The sequence below is a fragment of the Daldinia vernicosa genome (genome assembly GCF_022497035.1).
Source record: "Daldinia vernicosa strain CBS 139.73 unplaced genomic scaffold F5Y00scaffold_50, whole genome shotgun sequence".
Lineage (NCBI taxonomy): Eukaryota > Fungi > Ascomycota > Sordariomycetes > Xylariales > Hypoxylaceae > Daldinia > Daldinia vernicosa.
This window is the reverse complement of record NW_025953966.1, coordinates 185,101-208,814: the sequence shown is the minus strand read 5'-3', so window position 1 is coordinate 208,814 and position 23,714 is coordinate 185,101. Positions and strand designations below refer to the sequence as shown.

The 23,714-nt window shown below is 46.2% G+C and overlaps 4 protein-coding genes across 4 annotated transcripts; 3 read left to right on the top strand and 1 right to left on the bottom strand.

Moving 5' to 3' along the window:
- The first annotated feature begins 1,633 nt into the window (after nucleotides 1-1,633).
- On the top strand, nucleotides 1,634-5,852 carry F5Y00DRAFT_160188 (uncharacterized protein). The gene is made up of 3 exons (XM_048004687.1): nucleotides 1,634-1,926; nucleotides 1,996-2,697; nucleotides 2,759-5,852. Exons 1-3 carry the CDS (start codon nucleotides 1,724-1,726, stop codon nucleotides 5,265-5,267), a joined length of 3,414 nt encoding a protein of 1,137 aa, XP_047861870.1. The 5' UTR covers nucleotides 1,634-1,723; the 3' UTR covers nucleotides 5,268-5,852.
- A 464-nt stretch (nucleotides 5,853-6,316) lies between these two features.
- Nucleotides 6,317-7,925, bottom strand: F5Y00DRAFT_254995 (MFS general substrate transporter; the record flags this gene model as incomplete). Its single annotated transcript, XM_048010241.1, has 3 exons — nucleotides 6,317-7,237; nucleotides 7,391-7,687; nucleotides 7,746-7,925. The coding sequence occupies 3 exons, from the start codon at nucleotides 7,923-7,925 to the stop codon at nucleotides 6,317-6,319; spliced, it is 1,398 nt and encodes a 465-aa protein (XP_047861869.1).
- A 2,937-nt stretch (nucleotides 7,926-10,862) lies between these two features.
- F5Y00DRAFT_254994 (uncharacterized protein) lies at nucleotides 10,863-12,225 on the top strand (the record flags this gene model as incomplete). The annotated part of the gene is made up of 4 exons (XM_048010240.1): nucleotides 10,863-11,054; nucleotides 11,123-11,227; nucleotides 11,307-11,683; nucleotides 11,736-12,225. The coding sequence occupies 4 exons, from the start codon at nucleotides 10,863-10,865 to the stop codon at nucleotides 12,223-12,225; spliced, it is 1,164 nt and encodes a 387-aa protein (XP_047861868.1).
- A 2,949-nt stretch (nucleotides 12,226-15,174) lies between these two features.
- On the top strand, nucleotides 15,175-16,611 carry F5Y00DRAFT_160130 (uncharacterized protein). Its single transcript, XM_048004685.1, has 2 exons — nucleotides 15,175-16,246; nucleotides 16,356-16,611. The coding sequence occupies exon 1, from the start codon at nucleotides 15,533-15,535 to the stop codon at nucleotides 16,229-16,231; it is 699 nt and encodes a 232-aa protein (XP_047861867.1). The 5' UTR covers nucleotides 15,175-15,532; the 3' UTR covers nucleotides 16,232-16,246; nucleotides 16,356-16,611.
- Nucleotides 16,612-23,714: the final 7,103 nt, after the last annotated feature.

Below are 23,714 nucleotides of genomic sequence, written 5' to 3'. Positions count from 1 at the left end.
CTAAAGCATCAATTATACAATAGATAACCATTCATTTATTAAGAAGTCTTCGTTAGCCAAATAAAAGTTATGACGTGATGCCCAAGACCACAAGAGAAGTCCGGGTTGCTATGTAGTTGATGCGACTGACTAATTTTGATAAACCTGCTTTCTTTTACCAATACCTAGGTACATTTACGCTAGCAATAAGTTTAGAAATCTAGACTTGGTCAGTTATATGCTCATGTAATCGGCGTGGCCCAAATCCGGGTTTACACTATTGCAGCTTAGACTGGCAACGATGCGATGATAAAGACTTTGCTAGTATGTATACTTGTAATGTCTGGTAATTATAAAAGTACTATATTAATACATCACTTGTTTCCATCCCACGCGAAATATATGCAAGTCTATCGGTTCCCGTCCTGTTAGGGTCCCATCTAGCGTTCCAGCAATCCGGGTTCGTCAAGCTGACTTGCGGACCTTACAGTATATAATAATGGTCATTGCTATACCCGGATGAATCCTGCATTTATTGAAATGATAAGTGCTTAATCAACAGTCAGTTGACAATCAGTTCTTTATTTATTAGACATAGACATTGATATAACTCTCAAGATCTGTGCTGCAGGGGCAGATCATCTCTTCTACACTGCTTGGCTGCAGACGCCATAGCCGGATGACGTCTACAGAATAATTATGGCATACACTACCTAGGTACAAGGCAAGTTGGCAAAGTCTAGTTCTTGAGATGGAGGGTTGACCGTAAAAGACGAACGTCATAGGCGATAAGGCGATGGAAGAGTAGCCTGTTTCCTGATATCTTACCTCCTTAAAGCCTTCAGAGATCCGATCAACCACCAGCATCTTTTTTCAACCGTCCGGTAATATAAGTTACCTACTTAGATATAGCTTGATATAAGTACGACCGTCCAATTCTCCAATCTTCAATCCCCAATCCGACCCCTCGTGTTTATCTTTGAGATTATGTACGAAATACCCGTTCTCACGTGAAATATTTACTATCGTATATTTCGTCATAGCTCCTGTGGGTTCATCAGCTCGATGCGCACAAAATAAATACATAGGTACCTAGGTACGTACATATCATTCATTCGTTCACCGTCCTTGAACTCTTCTATTTGTTGATCATACCCTTGTAAATTGATATCATCGAACCCGACGTTTACATTATTACTTTTTTTTTCTTTTTCTTTTTTTTAGGTGAGGGAAGAAGAAGAAAACAGGCAACAAAGACTGTATCGATTTCTCGAACCTTCACACACCCCTGCGTCATCCCTGATAATCCCTGATCATCTGTTTTTGTTACAGGAAGGCAAAACGCCAGCCTTAGCTTCGCGGCCGTCACACACCATCATCAAAGCTTCTAAAACTTCTGTATCCACTTTCTCCCACTCTCTTCTACTCTGCTATCCCACAGAATCTTAAATCTCCTCTTTTATTCCCTCTTGTCTTAGACTTCCTACGTAGTCAGCTCCCGAGTCGGTCACATACACCTATGTACACACATTCGAATCTCAAGTCGCGGACTCGATGCTGACCTAGAAATAAAGAATCAATATATTCCCTATCTACCCTATCTTGGTCGGTTTCGTACGACTCATCATCGCATCTCGGGGATATCCCATCCACCACACCGATTTCTGTATAAAACTTATCAACTTTACCTTCATGCGAATAAAATTAGTTCTATCGATCGAGCTCACCGCTAGGTGCTTTTACTATGGCCGGTGCAACGAACACCAGATCTAAGTCAAGCACGAACGGGTCTCTTAAGGGACCCAAGAGTGTCAAAGGCGTAAATGGGATTAACGGAATTAATGGTGTCAATGGTTTAAACGGACATGCTACATCTCCCAGGCGGAAAAATACCGAACAGAAGAAGAAGCGGAGCTTCTTTGCGTGGAGCTTTAGCATCATCGCAAGGTTGGATAAAGATTTCGCAGAATACTTCCCTGGTTTAAGAACAAGATACTAATCCGCATTCTATAATAGGCTATTAACTTGGTATTCTATCTTTACCCTCCTTTTCCGTTGTCCTTCTACTCTCGACGCTTGTGACGACACATCGCCCAAGATATGTAAACCATACTTCCAGATCAAATCGGCCGTTACACCGCATATCACACCCTATTACGATGCTTATGCGGCGCCTTACGTCGATGTTGCCAAGCCATACTACGAGACAGTCGACCGCATTGTCATCACTCCTGCCCGCACGTACGCAGTCAAATATGGTGGCCCACGAGTTTCCCAGGCCCGAGCATTTGGTCAGGTCAAGTGGGAGGAGAGCGTGCAACCTAAGCTAAGCGAGTATCAAGCTATAGCAAAGGCCCAATACGATCAAATGGTAGCGCCCCATGTTGAGAGTATCTCTGCCGTAATATCTCCTTATTATGATATCGCGCGGGTCAATGCTTTACAGACCTACCATGAATTCGTACTCCCGGCCTACGTATTCATACAGCCCTACGCCGCACAAGGCTACGATGCTGCCTATTCGTTTACAACTGACACTGCGGTTCCTTCGACTATCTGGGCCTGGAATAAGACTTACACTTTTCTGGACACTACAATCTGGCCTCATCTACGAGATGTTTACGTTATGAAGGTTGAGCCGCAGCTTGTACGTATTGGTGAGCGACTAGGGAGGTACAATGAGAGAAAGGCCAAGCCGGTGACTGAGGAAGCTAGCTCGTAAGTTCCCACCACTTCGTCAAGAATTTATTTCCCGTGTGGTCCGCTGATAGCCAAATAGTTCAACCTCGCCCAGGTCTACTTTTACAAAACCAGTAGCATCTTCCATCTCCTCACCCGCTGCTTCGGCCGTCCAATCCATCGTAGAACCTGAACCCTTGAGCGAAGCAGAATCTTTTGAAAGTCGAGACGCGCCGGGAGTCGAGATTAAGCAGAAGAAATCACGCACGTCTGAGGAGACACGCGAGCTAGCCGCGAAGATCGCCGCCGAGGATCTCAAATTATGGGAAGGCAAGTTTACCACTGCTGCACAAGAAGGTGCGGCCGAAATTGAGGACCGTGTGGATGAGATCTCGGCCCGCATGATCGAAAGGCACGCCAACGGTATGGGTAGGTCTCTAGTGAAGCAACTCGAGGAGACCGCCAGCACCGAGTTAGAGAACCTCAAGAAATCCATCGTATCTATCTTGGAAAAGCATGGCAATGACAATGAAAAGAGAGATGAAGCCCTTGCTGCCGCTGTCCGGGCTGCTGGTCTCAAGATCAAGAACAAAGCCCAAGATATTCGTACCTGGCGTCAGACATATGATCAAGAGACAGAAATCGCGGTTACTAAGGCAGCTCAAGAGCACTATAGCATCCTTCAGCAAACTCGTGATCTTGCACTTCAGAAGATCGGTATGAAATGGGCATGGATGGACGGCATCACCTACAAGGATTGGAAGAAGTATCACGAGCTGAAGGCGCGTTTCGACGAGTGGACGGATGACTTCAAGCGCTTGATTACAACGCACCCTGGCCTTATATTAGCGCAATCAACCGGGGCTGAAATCGAGGACGAGGGTATGAATATTGCACAAGCTGCTGCTGAGGAATTGAGTCGATTGAAGCAGGTTGCCACGTGGAAGGCCATAGCCGGCGATGCCAGCGATAACTTCGACAGCGAAACAGCCGAATTGGCAGCAATATCCGTTGCTCAGAGGGCCGTGCAAAGCGCCACGTCAGCAGTTCCTGTCGCTAGCGAAAAGGTCGAGAACGAACAAGCGAACCTTAACAGCGCTGAGACTGTCATAATATCGCTTTCTCAAACAGATACGGAAGACCACAATACGTCTTCGCTTGCCTCGACGGAGAGCCTCGTGTCCAAACAAACTGAGAGCGCCACTAATTCTGTCGAGCCGTTACCGTCATCTGATCCAATTGATGGACCAGAGGAAGTTCAGGAAACAATCGTCGAATTTCGCGATGAACCAGCCGCACCCGTTGAGCCAGCTACCACTACTAGTATTAAATCTGCCCTCTTCGGCGCCGCAGCTCAGTCCGTACCTTCGCGACAACCTATTCTAGACGATGACATTGTTTCGTCTGCGTCCAGCGCTGCGTCCGTTGTTCAATCAGATATCCCCGCTAGTATCACATCAGCCGCGCAATCCGCATATACTGCCGCCGTCGCGGGAGCTGCGGACCATTATTCACGTGCTATGTCGGCCGTGTCCGCACAGATCCGCGGAGAGCCAAAACCTATCCACCAAGCGATGTTTAGTTCAGTTTCGAGCGCATATCTGGGTGCGATCGCCACGGCCAACTCGAGGCTCAACAATGCGATGACAGCCGCATCAGAAGGTATCTATGGCACTCCCACCACACAATGGATTCCCAGCATGCCAACTGTGCCATCCGTCGATTGGGAAAGAGTCCAGTCCATCGCACAACACAATTTTGACGACTCGTTAAAATGGGTTTCGGAGCAATATGAATCTGCAAAGGTAGCCATCGGCGCTTCCGAACCGACACCCAGCACTTACCTCGAGGGGGCAGAACGGAAAGCTGAGAAACTTCTTGACCAGGCTAGGCACAATTATTATGCAGGCATAGGTCTGGCGCATGCACGTTATTCCGAGTTTATTTCTGCTGCGTCTACAGCTGTGAGCTCTTTAACGGCTACGCCTACCCCAACCAATATTCAGGAGTCTGCCTCGTCCGTTGCATCAGTAGCCGGTGAATCGGTTGCTTCTGCAGCCTCGGTCGCTAGCGATAACGCCGAGTCCATAGCATCGTCCGTCGGCGACTTAGCTTCCGATGCAAGCGATTATATAGGGAAAAGCTGGGATGCGCTTGTCAGTCATGTCAGCTCCCAGGTCTACGGCGCTCCGACGCCCACTCCATGGTATGAGAATCTACAAGTCGCAGCCGGCAATTTCGCTTCCGCCGCTGGCGACCACGCAGCATTAGCTACGGGCGCGGCAGCATATCAAGTTTCAACTATCACGGTATTAGCAGAAGACTATGCTTCTTCAGCCAGTGTCGCTGCAGCATCCCAGTACTCGGCCGTCAGCTCTCTCGTTTCCGAGCTCGTCGTCGGTAAAGAGCCAACTTTTACCGAGTCGGTATATTCGCGCCTTATAGGGGCATACTCAGCCGGTGTTGCTTCTGCATCAAGTCTTGCCAATGTCGCATCCGCGACTGCAGTCAGCGCCGCCAGCGAAGCTAGTGATACCGCCAAGTCCGTTGCCGACGCCGCCGCAGGAAAAGTTGGGGATACAGTTAAGCACATCAAAGACGAGCTATAGAAGCTCGCATCGTATTTTTAAGCGCCCCATGTTCAACACTTATCTACGACTTGTCCACAAAAGAAACGCTATAGTGGTCTTTGGTTGATTTATTTCTTCCCGCTCTTTCGGAATATGGCATATACCCAGAGTATTTGGACGTCGACATTTTCCCTCCCATCTATATTGTATTTCCATTTTGCGATGATGCGTTAGCGAAAAGAGATGAGGTACCCTACGCTATTCATTTGTGATGGGTTAGCAAACGTGGAGGTTGGGGCGACCTAGACAGGTTTGCGGGCGGATCAGGCTAGCAGTTTTGTAGAGTTAATTTACGAGTGCCCCTACGATTAGGGATGACGATTGGAACGACTTATTCACGAAACCGACATTGGTGGAAACCCTCAGGAGCAAACTGGGTTCGAGCAACGCTTTGGGGCAGGGCTGCGTAGGGGGGAGGGTAGGGTATTTGGGATGTATCAATTACGTGTATGACAACTAGCTAGGGAGACGTATATCGAAGGTGCCAGGTTTATATCATCACAAGCCAATAAGTTTTGTTCTTCCGTATATTTTGGATAGTGACCTCAAAATTGTATATTCCGCTCAGACCAAGCTGACCCTACCAGTTGATATTAACCCGATCGCTTACCTGTCCAGCACAGGTGGCCCATCTACCAGGAGATCGTGCATTCCATATTGACTCCCAAGTCTTCAAATCACAACAACTATGCCACGTGAGTATACACTATCCTACTCTATTACCTCGGCACAATTATAAACTATCGCTGCCAATTTGAAGCCAACCCCAGTTCCGACGCTAGACAGGATACACAACTTTGCAATGGTATAAAGGTAATTACTGCATTCATCATCATAAGTCTTCGTATGGCGGGAGCCCCGTCCTCTATCATATACAACGTTTACCCTTGTCTATATGAAGGCTATTTCAACGTGTGGTGTCGTTGAGAGTACCGAACGGGTTAGTTTTCCGAGGGTGCTACAAGCACACGTCCGTCCCAGAACCGCGACAAAGGAACTAACCAGTAATAGAACAGGCAAATATCCCTTCACAACGTAAATCGGAACGATGGATGATAATCACCCATATTATCGACCTCCTCCTTGGGATGACTTAACCGCGAGTCTCTCCTACCGGCGTCCCGCCTCCTATTCTCGATAAGCATGCCTACGAAAAGTAGCGTCGCTGAAAGAGCACCCAGCCATGTGATAGCTAGGGCAGTGCCGTATCCGGTCAGGTAACGTGGAGCCTCCTCCTGGCGGAATATCAGGGCTGCTACGATGCCTGCGATGTTACCTAGAGAAACTTGGATAGCGGAGGCGAAGGAGCGTTTCCAATGGCCCGCCATATTGTTGGCGAGCCAGGCAAGCGCAATTGGCGTAGACACAAAGCCGCCGAGCGACACAAGGAATACGGCGCCGTATTTTGCATCGCTCGATAGGCCATCATGGCGCAATAGCATAGCGTACCCGACCGTGGCGATGATGCAGCCTAGAATAACGAAGCCATAGCGGTGCCTGAGTCGATCGGAGAAGTATGCCACAGATATCATACCTATTGCGGAGACGACATATACGGGGATAGTGTGAACTTGAGCAGCCTGTGCTTCCCAACCAAACTCGCGCAGAATGGTCGGCATGAAGAACGTGGTAGCGTAACCCGTAACGCCGATACCCATGTACATTAAAGCGCCAGCCCAAATCTTCCAGTCGGTCAAGATGCGTCGATACGCATATGCGTTAAGCGTGTCCATGCGCGCCGCCGTATTGGCGCCGTCGTCAGCTAGTCGAAGTTCCAGTTGGTGCTTCTCTTCCGGAGTAAGGAAGTGGCACTGCTCCGGCCAATCGGCGATGAAGAAGACGGATACAATGGCTACGACAGCTGTAGCCGCCCCTTCAAGGATGAAAATCCATCGCCAGCCCGCAATGCCGTTATGGCCATCTAGATTCGCAATCGCATATGCGAGCAGCTATATTCATAATTAGCTGTGTTTATATATTAGTGACTACCGTTGTTTAAGTCATCCTCTACCAACTGGGTCGATACGGACTTTCACAGGCTGATATAACGTGAAGGACAGACATGACAATAAGTACACCGACGAAAGAGAAACGTTACTTACTCCTCCAAAAGCACCACCAACGACAGTGGAGCAGAAGAAGAAACTTATGCGTGTCTGAAACTCGTGGCGCTTGTAATACATGGAAGTGAGATAGACGATAGCGGGCATGACACCAGCTTCGAACGTTCCGAGTAAGAAGCGCAATACGACAAGCCCCTCGTAAGTTGAGACGAAGCCCATACACATGTTGACAATAGCCCAGCTCAACATAAGGAACGGGATGTAGTAGTGAGGCCTGAGCTTTCTGAGAACCATGTTGCTAGGAACCTCGAGCAAGATGTAAGGGATGAAGTATACCTGTAACAGGTCAGTAAAATTGAAATGTAAAGCAACAGACTTAAAAAATACGGCTCACAAAGAGGGCAATGTTGAACTTATTACCGTATAGGTCAAGCTCCTCGGACATTCCTTGGATGCGGGCGTTACTGATGTTGATGCGGTCGAGGAAAGACATCATATAGATGACAAACAGGATAGGCCAGATGTGAAGGTCTATCTTACGGAGTAGACGGCGTTCCGCACGAGCGTCGATCATGCCCGGAGGAAGACCGGCCACTTCGGCGTCGGCGCTATGCGGCGTGCATTTGTGGTTGGCCATGATGGTAGCGATGCGAACAAGTTTGGCTTCGTTGGTAAGCTCCTCTTCCGATGCGTTAGACGGCATATCCGAAAGTTTTACTGGAAGCCGGAGTAAGTTGGAACTAGAATTAGATTTCCAAAGGGAAGATCGTTACTACCGCGAGGAAACAGGTGTAGGGGAAAAAGAAAGACGATTAATCAGTGACACATGTGAAGATCATGACAGGTGATCATCAACCGAAAGTGCGAAGAGCGAAGAGCAACAGCTGGATATGCCAGCTGATAAAAGAAACTAATGAATAATAAATTTAAAATTTAAAAAATAAGAATAAAAATAAAAATAAAAATAAAAATAAATAGAAGGTTATTCCACTGGTCTCCTTAAACAGAAGAAACTCGAACTCGCTACCTTATCGCAAAATCGTTTGGTCGGCGACCAATGATTTCTTTTTCGACGTTGCTTCGAGGAGGTATCTTAGGTTGCGAAGCTATTAGTTAGTTACATGCCTACCTCTTACATCGACCTCTTACATCGAATACATCCATATCAGCTCGGGCAGATTACGCATCCACGGTAAATCATGTAGGCAGATCTCACTAAATTCGTTCTTCTCGCCCCTCGGCGGCTTTTCTTAGGGATTCAGGCTGCGAGACATTTCGTCTCATGGTAACCACCTGTTCCTAGACATTGCCGCGACACAAGAACGACCGCGCCCCCGGCAATTGGCTATGGCGTAAATAGATATCCCTCACCACTGCCAAGGCTCGGAATGTTGAAAAGCTCGGCTCTCTAATAACGACCTCGTAGAGCTATGACAGCCCTCTGGAATAACAGGTACCTACCTACTTAGACCCCCAGACAGATGCTTAGATTACCGTAGGTACCTCATCAATTTTACCAACACTGGAATTCCGGGCCACTGTCGGCAAGCGTTAAATAGGTAGGTAGGTACTCATTCATGGGTGAAACGTGGATGGACTTATTCCAGAATTATCTACCTGTAGCCTACACGTGGGGGGACATATGCATAATATCAAGGGGAGATACATATACTTCGGCGTGGGATGACGATGCATACCTATGCATGTAACTTAGTAGATGTATTAGGTATTTTGAATGGTTTGAGAATGGAGATGGCTGTGATGATACGGCATACCACGAACACAAAGTAATACATTAGATTTGTGATATTTCAGGTGTAATGCCGTACCAAAAGCTAATGGACGTAGGACGCTTGCATATACATGTACCTACATGCGCATGTGCATATACAGATCTGGGGTCTGGTAGCAGCTAATCCTCCCTTTTCTACTTCTCTCCCCCCCTTTTTTTTTTAAAAAAAAAAGTGTTAGTTAATCATATCCTAAGATATCTGCCGCTATTCATTGCATGAGAACATCGTGTTACCGTCTAACTATTCATCGACATATGTAACCAACCTCATCTGTCAAACTACTAAGGTGGCCATAACTAACAAACATGCCCGACCTCACTTCATTGCCCCGATAGATTGAATTTGGTTTACAGGAAGCGCCACGGAGAAGTAAAAGCATCCCCACAATCCAGGGCAGATCTAGGGCATCTCAGACATGAGTCGACCTGGCGATGATATGCGTGAAACTGTCGCCTGCGCTTGCGAGTTTTTGTCTCACCTTGCCGGCCTTGTCTTACCAATAGCCGCACCTGACAGCTCGCCACACGGTACACTACCTATCAACGATGATAGCTGCGAACTTGCCCTTGCTATCCGGAATTGCCCTAATCTGAGATCTGGTGTGGCCGTTACATCTTCTCGGCTGTGCTCAATAACCACAACGCTAAGGTAACAGAGCAATATAGCAAAGCAAGCGGGTAGCCGAGATAGCCGTATACGCAAACGTGACTATTATCTATTATTCGGGTTAGAAAATATGGATATAGAGATATAATAGTTATATAGGTAGATTAGTTATAACAATATAGCAACTCTTAAAATTTGTCAGTTACCTATCAGTTCGCCGTGAAATCAGTTGACAACACCTGGATGTATTACATACGAAATTACAGGTAGTAGTACTATCTTGTACCATCTTGTTGTGCTTGTCTACCTAGGAGGTATGTAATGTTGGGTAAGAGACTACCTTAGGTAGGTTACGTCAGGTACCGAAGGCATATGGAAAGGGAGGAAATGATTCAGCGTATTCCAATATTCTCCAAAATTTAGTTAGGTATTGGCGTCCCTGTCAAAGTATATGTCGAAGTATGCGGCTGCTACCTCATTTTATGTCTCACTTGAGATCTTCATTGTGGCTGCTGGTCTTAAATGCATCCTTACCCATGGCGAAGGAAGTTACCAAGGGCAAGTAATTGTAGCTGCTTAATTGTCTATCGCGGTAAAGTCTATTGCTAAATTCTATTTCTATTTCTATGGGGTACATCTCCCCCCAGGGAAGGAACTATATAGGTACGATGCGTATAGTGACGTACATAACACCAACTTGTACGCAAGAGTGTACGCACATGCACTTGCCTTAACTATATCGCGAGTGTACCAACCAAGGTACCTATTCAATTAATCCAAGACTTCCAGTTTGGTGCTTTCTCTTACAATTTGGGGTATAGCTACTACTCTGGAAGGAACATTATAGTCGCCCGTCATCAGATATAGCAGTCGGCATCGCACCATTACATCAACTTCCTAGAAACTCTCAATTAGGTACTCATCCACCACCAAGTTCGCAATTCGGACCCGTATACTATTCTCCTGTATCCAATCTTCTGCGCTCGCACTTCAAGATAAAGCTACTCTATTCTGTTGTGTTGTGTACGGCTTATCATGCAATCCAGACCCTGAGGGACTCCAAGGAAACTGTCGTCATAACAAGTTTAGCCACTTGGTTATATTCTGTCAAGATGTCTAATTTACCAAGAGGCAACCTATCCCCTGGTGACCCTGGTTATTATGATACCAACTCCGAGATGATATACGTTCCTGTCGGTGTCTTCCTGGCTATCTGTCCCATCATTGTTGGCACCAGAATATGGTCGAGGTTGGGAAACGGAGGACATCTTGGCGCCGATGACTGGACTATTCTAGTATCACTTGTATGTCAAAATCTTACAACGTACGTGAAGACGGCGATAAACTACATGTGCTAACGGCCTTACTCAAGGCATTTGCCCTGGCTTCAAGCGGAATCATGCTTGCAGCTTGTCATTACGGCTATGGAAGACATACTTACAGCTTGTCTGGTCCTGACAAATACCAAGCCTTTAAGGTGCGTTCTTAGATACATGTGATCTACTCCCCATACATGTGTGGACCAATATCACTAATTGGATATCCTCCGAACGTAGTACTTCTACCTCTGCCAGGTGACTTATAAGACCTGTATCAACCTGACAAAGGCATCGATTCTTCTACTTTACCTAAGAATCTTCAGCAATACCAAATGGTTCAGGTGTGCGTGCCGCTTCATGCTGCTCATTGTGATCATGTACTGCATCGCATCGGTCACGGCGACGATATTCCAATGCACCCCGATTACCAAGGCGTTCGACAAGTCCATGAAGGGCACCTGCATAGATAACGGAAAGTTCTGGTACGCCAACTCTGGTTTCTCAATCGCGACCGATATCATCATCCTTACTCTCCCCATGACTCTCGTCTACGCATTGCAGATACCTAGGGTCCAAAAGGCTGCCCTGATGATCGTCTTTGCTCTCGGTGTGTTGTAAGTAGCCCGCAGCACACCTTAATATGAATTTACTAACGCTAGGCAACAGTGTGGTTATCACTTCTTGTCTAAGAGTCACGACTATAGATATGCAAGCAAGGACACCAGACCCAACTTACGACATTGCCTCTACCATGTGGACCATTATCGAGATGAACGTAGCGCTCGTGTGTGCTTGTCTTCCGCAGATCCGTCCCTTGATTATCAAATGGTTCCCAAAATTGATGCCTACCTACTACTCAAATTCTCGTGAGAATTCGGACAAACGCGCCGCTTACACTAGCAGTGGCTTGCCAAAGTCCTACCCGAGTAGCAGCGGGAGTCACACCAAGTCGGAAGAGGGTAAATGGGCGCGTATCAGCAACGGTAAGCTTGGATACGAGGGCGCCAATCTAGCCAATTTTCGTAGGGCCGATTCCAGCTCAGAAGAGTATACGCTAAACGAGGAAAAGGGTCTTCAGATACAGAAGACCGTACAGTACACCGTCGAGTACTCGCCGGATGGTAAGCGCGACCCGTATATCGGATCGATGGTATGACGTTGAGAGGGAAATGGGCTACGCGGCTCAATATTGCGGAGAGTTATCTAATAGAGACGATCGCGTTTCGGGTGATTTTGGGAAACTTAGAGAGTACCGATAGTCGTATCTTCTTCCTTTTAGATGCGCTAGCTTCTGTCGCTGTTTAGTCCTTAGATTGCTCAAAGTGCCTATAACTATCTTATTTTTTTAAGAAGCTACGGGGAATGCTAGTGCTTCCACCATCCGAATAGAACTTAGGAGATAGATAGAAACTAATCGAACCAATACGCAAAGGTTATGAGTAGCTTTTAAAGCCATGTACGTTGGTTTGAATTGCGAATATTACGTAGGTAGGTAGGTGTCCCTCGGAATCGATAGGATCTCACCGACTCTTATTCGCACAGTCATAGTAAGATTTGCACCTGTTAATATGATTTGAAACCAACATATTCCTGCAATAGGGCTGATCGATGCAGTTAAGACGTCATCAAGGGTGGCAATATAAAAACGCTTTAAAATTCGTGTTACAACCAACAATGATGGAAGTAGTTGCCGACGAATTCGCCTTATTTGGAAAAGTTTTCGGGATATGTTCTACCCCGAGTGCTTCTACCGTTCTCACACTGCCCCCGGGGTACACCATAAGGATTCGGATTTGGCCGTAACGGACCATTCAGATTAAGGCGACGGCCGACTGTTGATAATACTTACGGGGAAATAATCTCAACGGTTTTCCTATCCGACAGAAGGACCGAGATCAACTGTAGTACAACACGGCGCCATTCATCCTCAGCTGCTATGAGTTTGATTGCATGATTTGGGGTTTCGGTTGAATTGGCCAAGTTGATATGAAATCAGCTTATTGTTTGAGCCCATCAGCGCGAGGATTGAAGCTGCGACCTGTGTCAGCGTGATTTGATTTCACCGAGTCAAGTCAGGACGTACTAGGTGCGATGACTCCCAAGAGAGCGACAATATATTCCTAGGAGGCCTAAAATCATTACGCATACGACTATGAGATGGCGCATGCGACTTGGCTTTGACGTCCATAGTCACTAATTCAGTCAATGAGAAAAATCAGGAGGGAAGTTGTGAGAAGGAAAAAAAGAAAAGAAAAATGAGAGACGGAAAATAAAGAATAAGAATAAGATAAGAGGTCGTTCGACTAAGACGGCGGTCCCCACGATACCCCCCACCGGAATAGGTAAAAAGAGGAGTGCATTACAGAAGCGCTTGGCGCCAGAACCAATGAAATGCGTTAATGGTGAAGGTCGTCGAAGACGATGTTCGGAGATTGTCCAATCATGGAACAATCCGAGTACCTATAACGATTTAGCTAATAAGAAACGAGATTGAGGCTGATGGGGGTTTGTGCTGAGGCTAACCCACGGACAGGTAACAAATACGAAGGAACCCCATAAACGGTTAAACGGTTATGGATTGGCCTCTTCGATTGGCGTATAACCATTCCAGATTAGCCTTAGGACAATAATCTAAGCGCGAGGCCTCATTCGGTTGATTCGGTTGGCACCAACTCTGCTCTGCTTGTGCCGCCAACTAAATCCAAAAGAAGAAAAACGCGTTTATTTTCGCCGAGTAAATAATGCCAATAGGTATCTAATTCTATAATTATACAAATTTAATAACTCCGGTACGGGAACGGGGGGAACGAGAAAATAGAAAAATACGGATTTACCTCGTGACGTCAATTTATATCTTATTCTTTTCTATTTTCTTTTACCTAATCCTTGGTGGTTCGTTTCTCAAGGTAGCAAGGTTGCAAGGGGTTGGAAAGATGATGCTATTGTAAATGTCACCCCCCCAAGCGAACGTGCTTCAAGACCCGACCCAGGATTAAGGATTACACATAAAGTTCTTAGACGGTTATGTACGATTCAGGTCTGCTAGGGTTCATGCAGGCTATACGGGGAATAGTCTCGTTCCCCGGTCCGTCTAGTTGGTGATCTAGCGACAGGGTTCTGCACGGTTCACGGGACTTCTTCGAGTCTGGATCTTCGGCCTCGTCGCGCTCCCGCCACGTAGCCGCATATATCCCCATGTCCCACTATCCGAGCAGAACGCCGGCCGAGAGCAACTACTCGTCAAAAACGACCAGCCCAAATTTAGACACGAAATGGTTATGTCCTAGTCCTATGCATACCCGTTACGAGCTTCAATTTGAAACTTCAACAGTCGACGAGTCGGATGCTCATCAAGCCCGTCTATCAAATACCCAGAACCCGGGATAACCCCAAAGTAGAACCGAATCTCCATGGGTTCCATAGCAAGTCAATACCCTATCCACTCTGCATAACCTCGTGTTGGCATATCTTGACCTTGCTATGTAGTATCAAATGTGTCCACGCAAGAATCGCGCTCGACGCGTGTACGGTGAAGCATATCCCGGCCTGAGCTTTTACTCTACCACGAACTCCGGGGGGTTTGGGGGGTAGGCTCGATGATGTCAAGCCCTGGCCAAGGGCACTTACGTATCGAGAATTCGCGGGTGGTACCAGTATAGCAGCATAGAGACCAAGATGATTAAGACGAAAAGTAAACATCCGAGATGTATTACCAGGTTGCTGGGTCAGCCTTACTATGGCTTGCATGCTGCACGGTAAGCTTCCCGATAATTATCAGCCTCATTCAGGGCCGCGTTCAAAGACGTCACGACCGAATTTGCGTCAGCTTACCTTTAAAGGAAGCTAACTACCAAAGAAGCTGAAACGTGGGTGAAGATATGAGTAACTCTCTAGTGGAATCTATGGCGATCGGGAGATCTGGGATGCCTGTCTCGGAGAATACATATACCAACCTTACCAACCTTGCAATAGCCTATTCGCGCTATGGGTATCTATCTTTTCCCCTGACTAGCCCTTCCCGTGTGCCCCTCTCCCTCTCGTGAACTTATCAACCTCGTCGTTGCCCATAGGAGCTTCCCCATTCGTCACATGTATGCTTTCGATTACCGCGGGTCAGCAGTGACTCTTGATACATTGCCGTCTGATTCACCTCATGGCGTGTGAATCATTCTCGTGAAGAATACTACGAACTGGATAATTGTACTCGCTACGAAGAAGCAGGTACCAGGCACCAGGCACCAGTTCGCCTATCTCCCGGCAATGGTCGTTCGGCATGGGATGATTGATCTCCTATATCTATCACCAGACTCTACGCCATCGATGATCAAGTTGAAAGCTCTCATTCTATATCATCTAAGACCGTCCTCTCCGAGTCTCCCTTCATATAGTCTCGACCGGCAGAACTCTTCTCTACTTAATTGTATAATTGTTATAATATCCCGTGCCGCTAACCGTTCGACGCCATGCCCCAATTCATATTCGTCGAGCTTCCTAGCTTCCGCATCAAGAACGCCAGTGGAAATACGGTACGCCTGAACTATGCACAGCTGGGGTTAGTAGGTGCTCTGTACCAATTCGTGCGCAGCGGCCTCCGCAATAGCGACCAGGTCGACTTGTCAGCGTCTCTACTCTTCGCGGACGGAGAAGCAGATATCTGGACCGCGATGGCGGGAACGGGGGACGGCGGACACCACCCGCACGCTGAGGAAAATATGCTACTATCGTACTTTCAAGCATTTGACTCCCCGGGGTCATATCCAATTGTCGACGCTATGCTTTTAAGGCGTGGCGAGCCTTGCAGCAACTGTGCTGGATACTTTACCCTGGGCGGCAAGCATCTGCGGCCGATCGACGGAACACCGACATTCCGGGCCAAGTTCACGGCCCGGTCCGACCGCTCCTATACCCCGGTCTTCCATCTGGCACGTGGACTCGACGCCGCTCAGCGGGCCGCCCTATGGGCCCAACTAGCGCGGATGCGAACGGACGAGCCTGGAGTTATCATCGCCTCTAGCGCTGACGTCCCGGTCGGCCAGGCTTATTATCTGCTCCACGACTCCCCTTGGTATGCTATCAATGGCCAGGAGAGCATGACAGACGCGCAAATTGCAGAAGCGATTGAGAGACAGGGGGTTCTCCCGACTTATTGGATTGGGAGGTGAACGGCATAATGCGAAGTAAGTACGTGCCTACCTAGGTACCTAGCACTTAACCTGGAAAACAACATAGTTGAAAGAAAAGCCCCCTACTTCGTAGCGCGTCAATGCTAACTATGGTTTATCATAGAACCCGATATGATTGAAGCCATAAAACTCTAGAGTAGGAGTGTATTGTTATTGTACAACATGGGGTGGGCTGGTCCCATCGGCAAAAGTCGTATCAAAGTCTGTCGGCTCGATCGTGGGGCGTTTATAGGTTTCATTACAATATCAACACAATATCACTTATGTCTGTAATTTAATTTCATAGCATAATTACCGAGTAGACAAAATTTTCTTTCTCAGAACGGATCATATAATAGCAAGTATTTAAATATATAAATTCGCTGGTCTTACGTGCTTGTTTTCATCGCCGAATGTTCTTTTATCAGCTAAGGAATGGGAATATCGAATAGCAAGAGAAAAGGTTACGAAGGTATTTCCCGATACACATTCTCGTAGCTATTACCGTATATTTGAAATGAGATGACAGTAGTAACTACTATGTTTGTATAAAGTTTGGGGATATCAATAATTTCAGAACGCGAAGTAGAATACGCTCTCAAAGGTGTGCTTATTACCAGACTCGGTATTCCAAGTGCCTTGCCATTATGACTAACATAAATGGCTCACTCAGAAAGCACTCGGAAAGTAGTACAGCTCTCCAATATAACAGGTAGATATTTAATCAAGACATATAACATACACTCTGACTCATGTCAGCGAAAATACGAAACAATATTCGCCAGCTTCCCGTAAGAATATAGGGGTCAGTGATAGTTAAGCGACGTGATAAGAGTTTACACTAAACCTTACCTCACCTTACCGGCCAGTGATAGAATAGGAAAATACCTAATATAGGAAGTGCCCTCTGGTTGATATAGAAGCGAGCGTTAAGATATCCTTCAATATACTATATGCTTGGGCTATATACCAGCTAGCTACCTCTTACCACTCTATGGGTGGTACAATATACCGAGGGTGATCTCTGATACTGTCATGAGGTGGAACCAAACAGCATGAAAACAGCTTCATTGTTCCGCGAGGGACTCTAATCTAACTACGAGAGTTTGTGGCTATACGTATTAAACATGTCGTTTATTCCAGATTTCTCATCTATAATACTGACAAATACTTCTCGCTAGCCATCATATGCATGAGCTTCCAATAACGGATATCGAAATAGTTCAGAGTGAGATATAAATGAAAGCTTCAATATATTGTGACCTAAATATAATATTTAAATATATGATCAATTATAGTCCGTCATCATAGATTACCGGGCAGTCTAGTCTGCGTCAAAACAAGATAACCCGGTCTAATAACAGCAGGTAATCTTATTTTTAAGGGGTTACCGTCATATAAATTATACCTCAAAATCCTAGGTACAGAATCCAACTGTGGTGAAAGGGGACTATTACAAAACACTCATAGATAGCAACAGCCACGTTAAATATGGTTAATAAGTATAGTATTCTACATAGAAATAAGCATCATTTATTAAAGGGAGACTGACTTTAAACTGCATGGTTGGTAAGGCTCAAGTTTATTCAACGATAGTTAAAGCATGCTCTTAATCTTCTAACTATTCCTCATTCAAGTTGTTTACTTCCTACCGTTTGGTTGGTGCCTCTCTACGTCTACGCAACTCTACATCTATCATCTAGAGTATCAAAGAGAACGTAAAATATGGAGCTATATAGTCGATTTTACATGTGTAAGTAACTAGGTTTACAACAAGAAATTCCTTAGTATCTAGCATGCGAAACATTTAGTAAGTAAAGGGTAAAGGTCCTTCCAATTCTACTCTCTGGATAATCAACATTATTGCCAAGATATATTTTTACACGTTCAAGGACTATACGGAGACCATTAGTTAGTTTTACAGGAAGATCATCATTTTAGAACATGATTCCGTGATTAGGTTACTCCAAGCCGTCAACATAGAGGTATATGACTTAATAATCATATGTTGTTTCATCATAATGGCCTATGCTAACAACTGGGCAGTTACAACAAAACAAGACTTGAGATCGCGGACATGATTTTCTAGGGATTGTCGACTCAGCTTCAGGTAAATTTGAGCTCTCATAGTCGTTAGAGAGGTAAATAGTAAGTCTGAATTGGGCTAGTTATACCTATTTGTCCAATGCTTTCCCAAATTCTCTGCACATCTACTGCACACTGTCCTATGAAGTTAGCTGCAGAGAACCATTTCGTGCCAAGACAGACGGTCGGATTCGATATAGTCCTGTGTCTGTACAGTTTAACCCTACATATGATTGTGGCGTCATACTACTGTAAGTGTGCACACCTATACGCGCCTGCGCTGGGGAGGTTGACTGCTCCTCATCTTGACATTCCCCCCGCTTCTTGGCCGCTAGCAAAGTCGACGATAACTTTAGCCTTTGCCACTTTTACAATTTGAATGGTGAAAAAGGGACTATGTGCTCTAGATTGGTGGATTGGATAGCAGTGACTAAGAAGTATATAACTTGACCAATTACTTATCTGTGGGTTGGAGTATTCACAAACGGGATAGTTGCGAGGATGCGAGGATGCGAGCAAGGAGTGAGAAGACAACTCTACTAATGCACAAGGGACCGTAAGCCTTTGCAGGACTAGATTTCTGATATGGCTAGAAGTTGTTTGTCCCAGAAGGTTTAAGTCCGGGGATCGAACGGATATAATGAACAGTGGGATGGAAACGGTGTGCAATATAAATGTGAAAGCACTGTAGTTTAAGTAACCACATGTACAAGTAGCTTCTATTTTCTCGGTCATAGTAGAAACTCGCCTTGATAGTTAAGGGCACATTGCCTATTTCTAGCCAACACTACCTTTATTAACAACCCTACCTCTGGGAGGTAACGCTGCATCTAGAGCGAATGCTTCGTAGATCACCGGTGAGCTAGGACCGATACCAAGGCTGCACATTTGGCTAATATCTATGTAATAGTCCATATATATGATATCTTCGGAAGGGCGTAGAAGAAATGAAACCATCTGATTTCGGCCTTTTGTAGACCCCGATAATCTATATTTTTAAAGCGCCTTCATTATGTACAGACGTCGGACGGCCGGGGCGAGACGGACTAGCCGAAGCGGTTGCATTCCGAGTCTTCCGACTGTCTATCATTAAACCCATCCGCAACCGGATGCTGTTTAAAACGTAAACGACGGTTACGCGATATCTTAACGTGTGGTGGGCTGACCATATCTGCTCCGATGGCGGATGAATCAGGGCATACTCGGCGATTTGACCTTAAGTCTTGTTGGAAGTATGCGTGGTGGTGCCTCTTATTGTCACACTACCTTGTAGGTAGACTTGCCACGCCTCAAATAGGGGTAGGACAGCAGTATGGCTTAGATGTTCTACCCCTTACTCCAATTCGAGAAAGCAGATTTTTTTTTTTTTTTAGGTAGCTACCCAGGTAATTATGCCGGATTAGAGGCTGTATCGTAATGGAGAGGCTTCGCTGTCCTGTAAGAGCTTAGAGTTTGGAGTATTCTATCCTGTCGTGTTTAGCAAGGCAACGAGAGACCAATCGCTGGCTTGATCATCGGTTGACATGCCGATAGACTAGACGAGGATCCTCGCGTAACCCCGTGGAGAGTCCAGGGTTTTGCATATTCGTACATGAACGTGTGTTGTACGCAACATACATACTTGCCGCTACCTACCCCAGATCCATCTGTAACGGAATTCCGTGTTTCTAAGGAGGGGACACGGGTTTTCCTATGTAACGAAGCGATAAGAGATCCCTACATGCAGAATTAGAACATGCGGAGATAGGCTCGTGCGGAGGACGTCGTGGGCGTTAATTGAACTCTTTGGGGTAAGACAAGGTCTGAATCAAGGTCTGTGTGCCTCTAATTCTTGGCCTTGTTCCTAGTCCTGCGGATTCACCGCTGTTTTACTTGCCGTGTACGTACATCGAAAAACCAAATCCGTAGCTTCACTTGTAATCGAACCATGGTCAATGATGCTTTGATCTGATTTACATCAGATGAAGACATATCGTATGATGGGGAATTACTAGTTAGAATCGAGTCGCGCAAGTCGAGCGATTAATCGAGTTACTTTGTAACCCTGCTTGGCCGCATCTCCCGGATGGTCACCTGGTTGCGATCCTCTGCGGAGCATTTTCTCCTAGATATGTATGCTGGTATTGGCACCTTTGTGGCTGGTATTGGAAGCTCGACGAATCATGGTAACGAATTCCCATCTTGTAAAGAAGCCGGAGTCGAAAGTAGTAATTGTATCCGGAGACGGTCATATCACCGAAGTTCGCCAAAAGGATCTCGGCGTGGCTAGGTCGAATGAGATGAAAGAATTGGCTTATGTAGGACAAGAGTTTCAGGGACGTATTATTTTGTAGGCAGGCATTCTCTCGTTGCGCAAGTAATGATTAGCAGTTCGGTTGCATCTGACGGCTTGAGTACGTCGGACACAACACTGTGCGAGCGACGACGAAGCCATATTATTTCTGTCGTGACGCCGTCACACAAGATCGGATCTCTTTATCCGGCTGCGAACGAACGTCATGATTATGAAGTATTACACCGCGTTAATGGGCACGGGGTACATATCGATATTTTATAAGTTCGGTTAACCATTGTAAGTTCAATCTGGACGGACGCACCGTCGTGTCGGATTTAGAGCCCGGAGTTTCGCATATCTTCTCGGAACCAAGCAGTTGGGAAACGCGACAAAATCTACCCATCTCGTTCCGACCTACCGGTGTCTCTATTGTAGATGTCTCCATTTCCGGATTATCTATTATTAGATCCGCAGTGTTGCTAAGGTATCGAGTGGGCATGGTCCCGGCATGCCCCGGGCGACTACGTAGTCCCTCGTTAGATAGAACCCGCACGGAGCTTCACGATGTAGTGTATGTACGTAAGATTAAATTCCGATCAAACTAGCCTTTAGGTATTCCCCGCGGGACTGGGTTCGCTTCCCTATGTAGTACACTATCGTTTATTAGTGTCGAACGCTTAGATAAGCTCACCTATTCGGGATGGAACAGGTCTTAGCCCGTATTAATACGAGACAAAACCTATGTAGGTAGGCACTTCGATCTTGTTACTACTTGGTGTTCCTAGATTATCGATCCCAAGCAAAAAGCCCGATGCCGTGTACCACCAAACCAGACACGCGACGGTTAGACCCATTATGATATTTTAATGAGATATGTACCGGGATAAGGGACGAACATTTTCGTCTTGAGTATTAAGGGTTAGGTTTTGTAAGAATTCTTTATATATCTGCCGACAGTTTGCGCCAGGAAATATATATATATTCGGTATCTTTCTTGCACATTACTGGGCTTTACGATAATGATTTAGCTACGCCCTTTTGTGGATAACCAAGCACCTAATTACCGTAGTAGGATCTTGGATTAATAGCCTTCGTTTGACTGGCCCTTGAGCCCGTAGATAAAGAGTATGTAAAGACATTGGCCCGTCTGACTCCCAATGGATATTGGTGTCAATTTACGCAAGGAATTACGAGCTACTATATCTCGTCAAACTGGCAAAGACTATTATAGGTCGATAAGGGGTTGTCACTATGGGCATAGCAAATATACTATGTAGGATTGAAGGAAGTTGGGAATAGCCTCAGTAAAAAGTCTTCGCAAGGACTTTCCAGGCTATCTCAATGTAGTCTTCCGACCGAAGGAAGACAGACAGTGCCAAAAGTGAGAGACCCGCTAATCGACACGGGCATGGGCTTGCTTGTCTCATTGGAGCATGGGACCCCGTCACTGCCTAGCTCGGAAACTGAAAGATTACAACTTTGGTTGAGAGGCCCGTGTTTTATCGGTACTCCTTCGAACAATCTTGGCCCCTTACTTAGAATGGCCCAACTTTTAGCATCTAGAAGCTCGAGTTTGCTAACTTGCAAAACGGCATTGGATATATGATATCCCTTTTGAAATGCCGATTGTGGTCCAATGGAATTAGAATACGATGCTACCTATTAACGTAGCCACAAGGTAGTAGAGCCTACGACGAGACCAGGCTATATTTCACAAACAGTTATGTTGTCTGACCTTACACAACATATGTATTATGCATCTAGTATGTAGCATATAGTTCTCGGCTCGTAGTAAATCGATCAAGCTGACGAGATGTTAGGTATTCCCAACCAATCCCCACAAGCGCTAGCGCTAGAGTACCTAGTTCTTAATTTATGTAAAGGTCAGCTCTGTGTGAAATTTGATGATTGGTAACATCTGTCGTAGCAGGCGACGACGTGTTACCACATATAACACAATCACATGTATCCTGCATCATGAATGCACAACATATAATATCGCCTTGATGAATATATACGAATAGATAAGTACCTATATATCAAAAGGCCCACCGGAAGCATATTTTCCTTGAAATCGCTAAGCGTATCAATCAGAGCTCAAGCCCGCCCTAACCCTTAGTATAGTCTTTCGGGCCTACTTGTGCGTGCAGACCACACGCTCATCATGCCCATGGGGAAAATACAGCATGAAATCGAGATATTCCCGTTCCCCAAGATCTTTCTCTCTCTCCCCAGATAACCCACACAAGACAACAAAGCGACCCACGATGCTGAACTTAAGAGGTAGCTGGGGGAGTTATCCTAGTTGTTAGCTGTGGGACTGGGTGGGTTTGCATTCTACCCCTCTACCAATATTCCTAGTAAGCGCTAGGTATTATACCATGTAGGATTTGAAGGCGTTGATGTTGCGGTGTATTTCTTGTCGTGGTGGCGTTTTATTCGCACGAAAATTTATAGGTACCCTCACCTCTTAGCTTGGGCCGATATACATCTCCTTGGGACTTCTCATAGTCACATGGCCTCCGTCGTAGGTATTATTGCATGGGCCGTCAGCCTTACACAGCCAGAAGCGGAGAATGTTTATGGAGTAGCGAGGAGAAAATCATTACTCGCTTTAGTTGGACGAGAGGAGGCTCTATTCAATAGGTTCCCGTTTCGTTTCGGCCCGCTTCGTGACTGCGGGCCAATATCAACTTTGAGTCTGGCGCGGTAGCACTTTAACCTACCGGCCTGCCGCAGCAAGCGCCGCGAATGCCGCGAAGCCTCACGATCGTTTCTTGTCAGGGCCCGAATGCTACCTAGCCCGGTTTCCCCTGGACGGCGTGACAGCGAGCTGCCCATCTAAGATTACCGACCCATCTACATCAAGATGCAGCTATCACCGACTCCTCCTCTTAACCCCTTCTGGAGACCTGTGTTAAGAGCTTCTGTCTTGGGCCTTTTTGAATTTGAGGCTTTTATTTATAACTAACCGCATATATACTCCCGTAAGCCCCTCTCACCAACCCAAATTCGAGTTATATTAGCCATACCCCCCTGAGCTCCAACGGTTTATCAGTCATCGGTACTCGCGGCGCCGAGAGGAAGCACGTTGGCCTGCTCCATTAGTCTCCGCTATTGCTG

Bases quoted from the DNA above. Each gene is read 5' to 3' on its own strand.
- F5Y00DRAFT_160188 (XM_048004687.1), top strand. From the start codon at position 1,724: ATGGCCGGTGCAACGAACACCAGATCTAAGTCAAGCACGAACGGGTCT. The intron at 1,927-1,995 runs GTTGGATAAAGA...ATTCTATAATAG, and splicing joins AGCTTTAGCATCATCGCAAG to GCTATTAACTTGGTATTCTA. The intron at 2,698-2,758 runs GTAAGTTCCCAC...ATAGCCAAATAG, and splicing joins GTGACTGAGGAAGCTAGCTC to TTCAACCTCGCCCAGGTCTA.
- F5Y00DRAFT_160130 (XM_048004685.1), top strand. From the start codon at position 15,533: ATGCCCCAATTCATATTCGTCGAGCTTCCTAGCTTCCGCATCAAGAAC.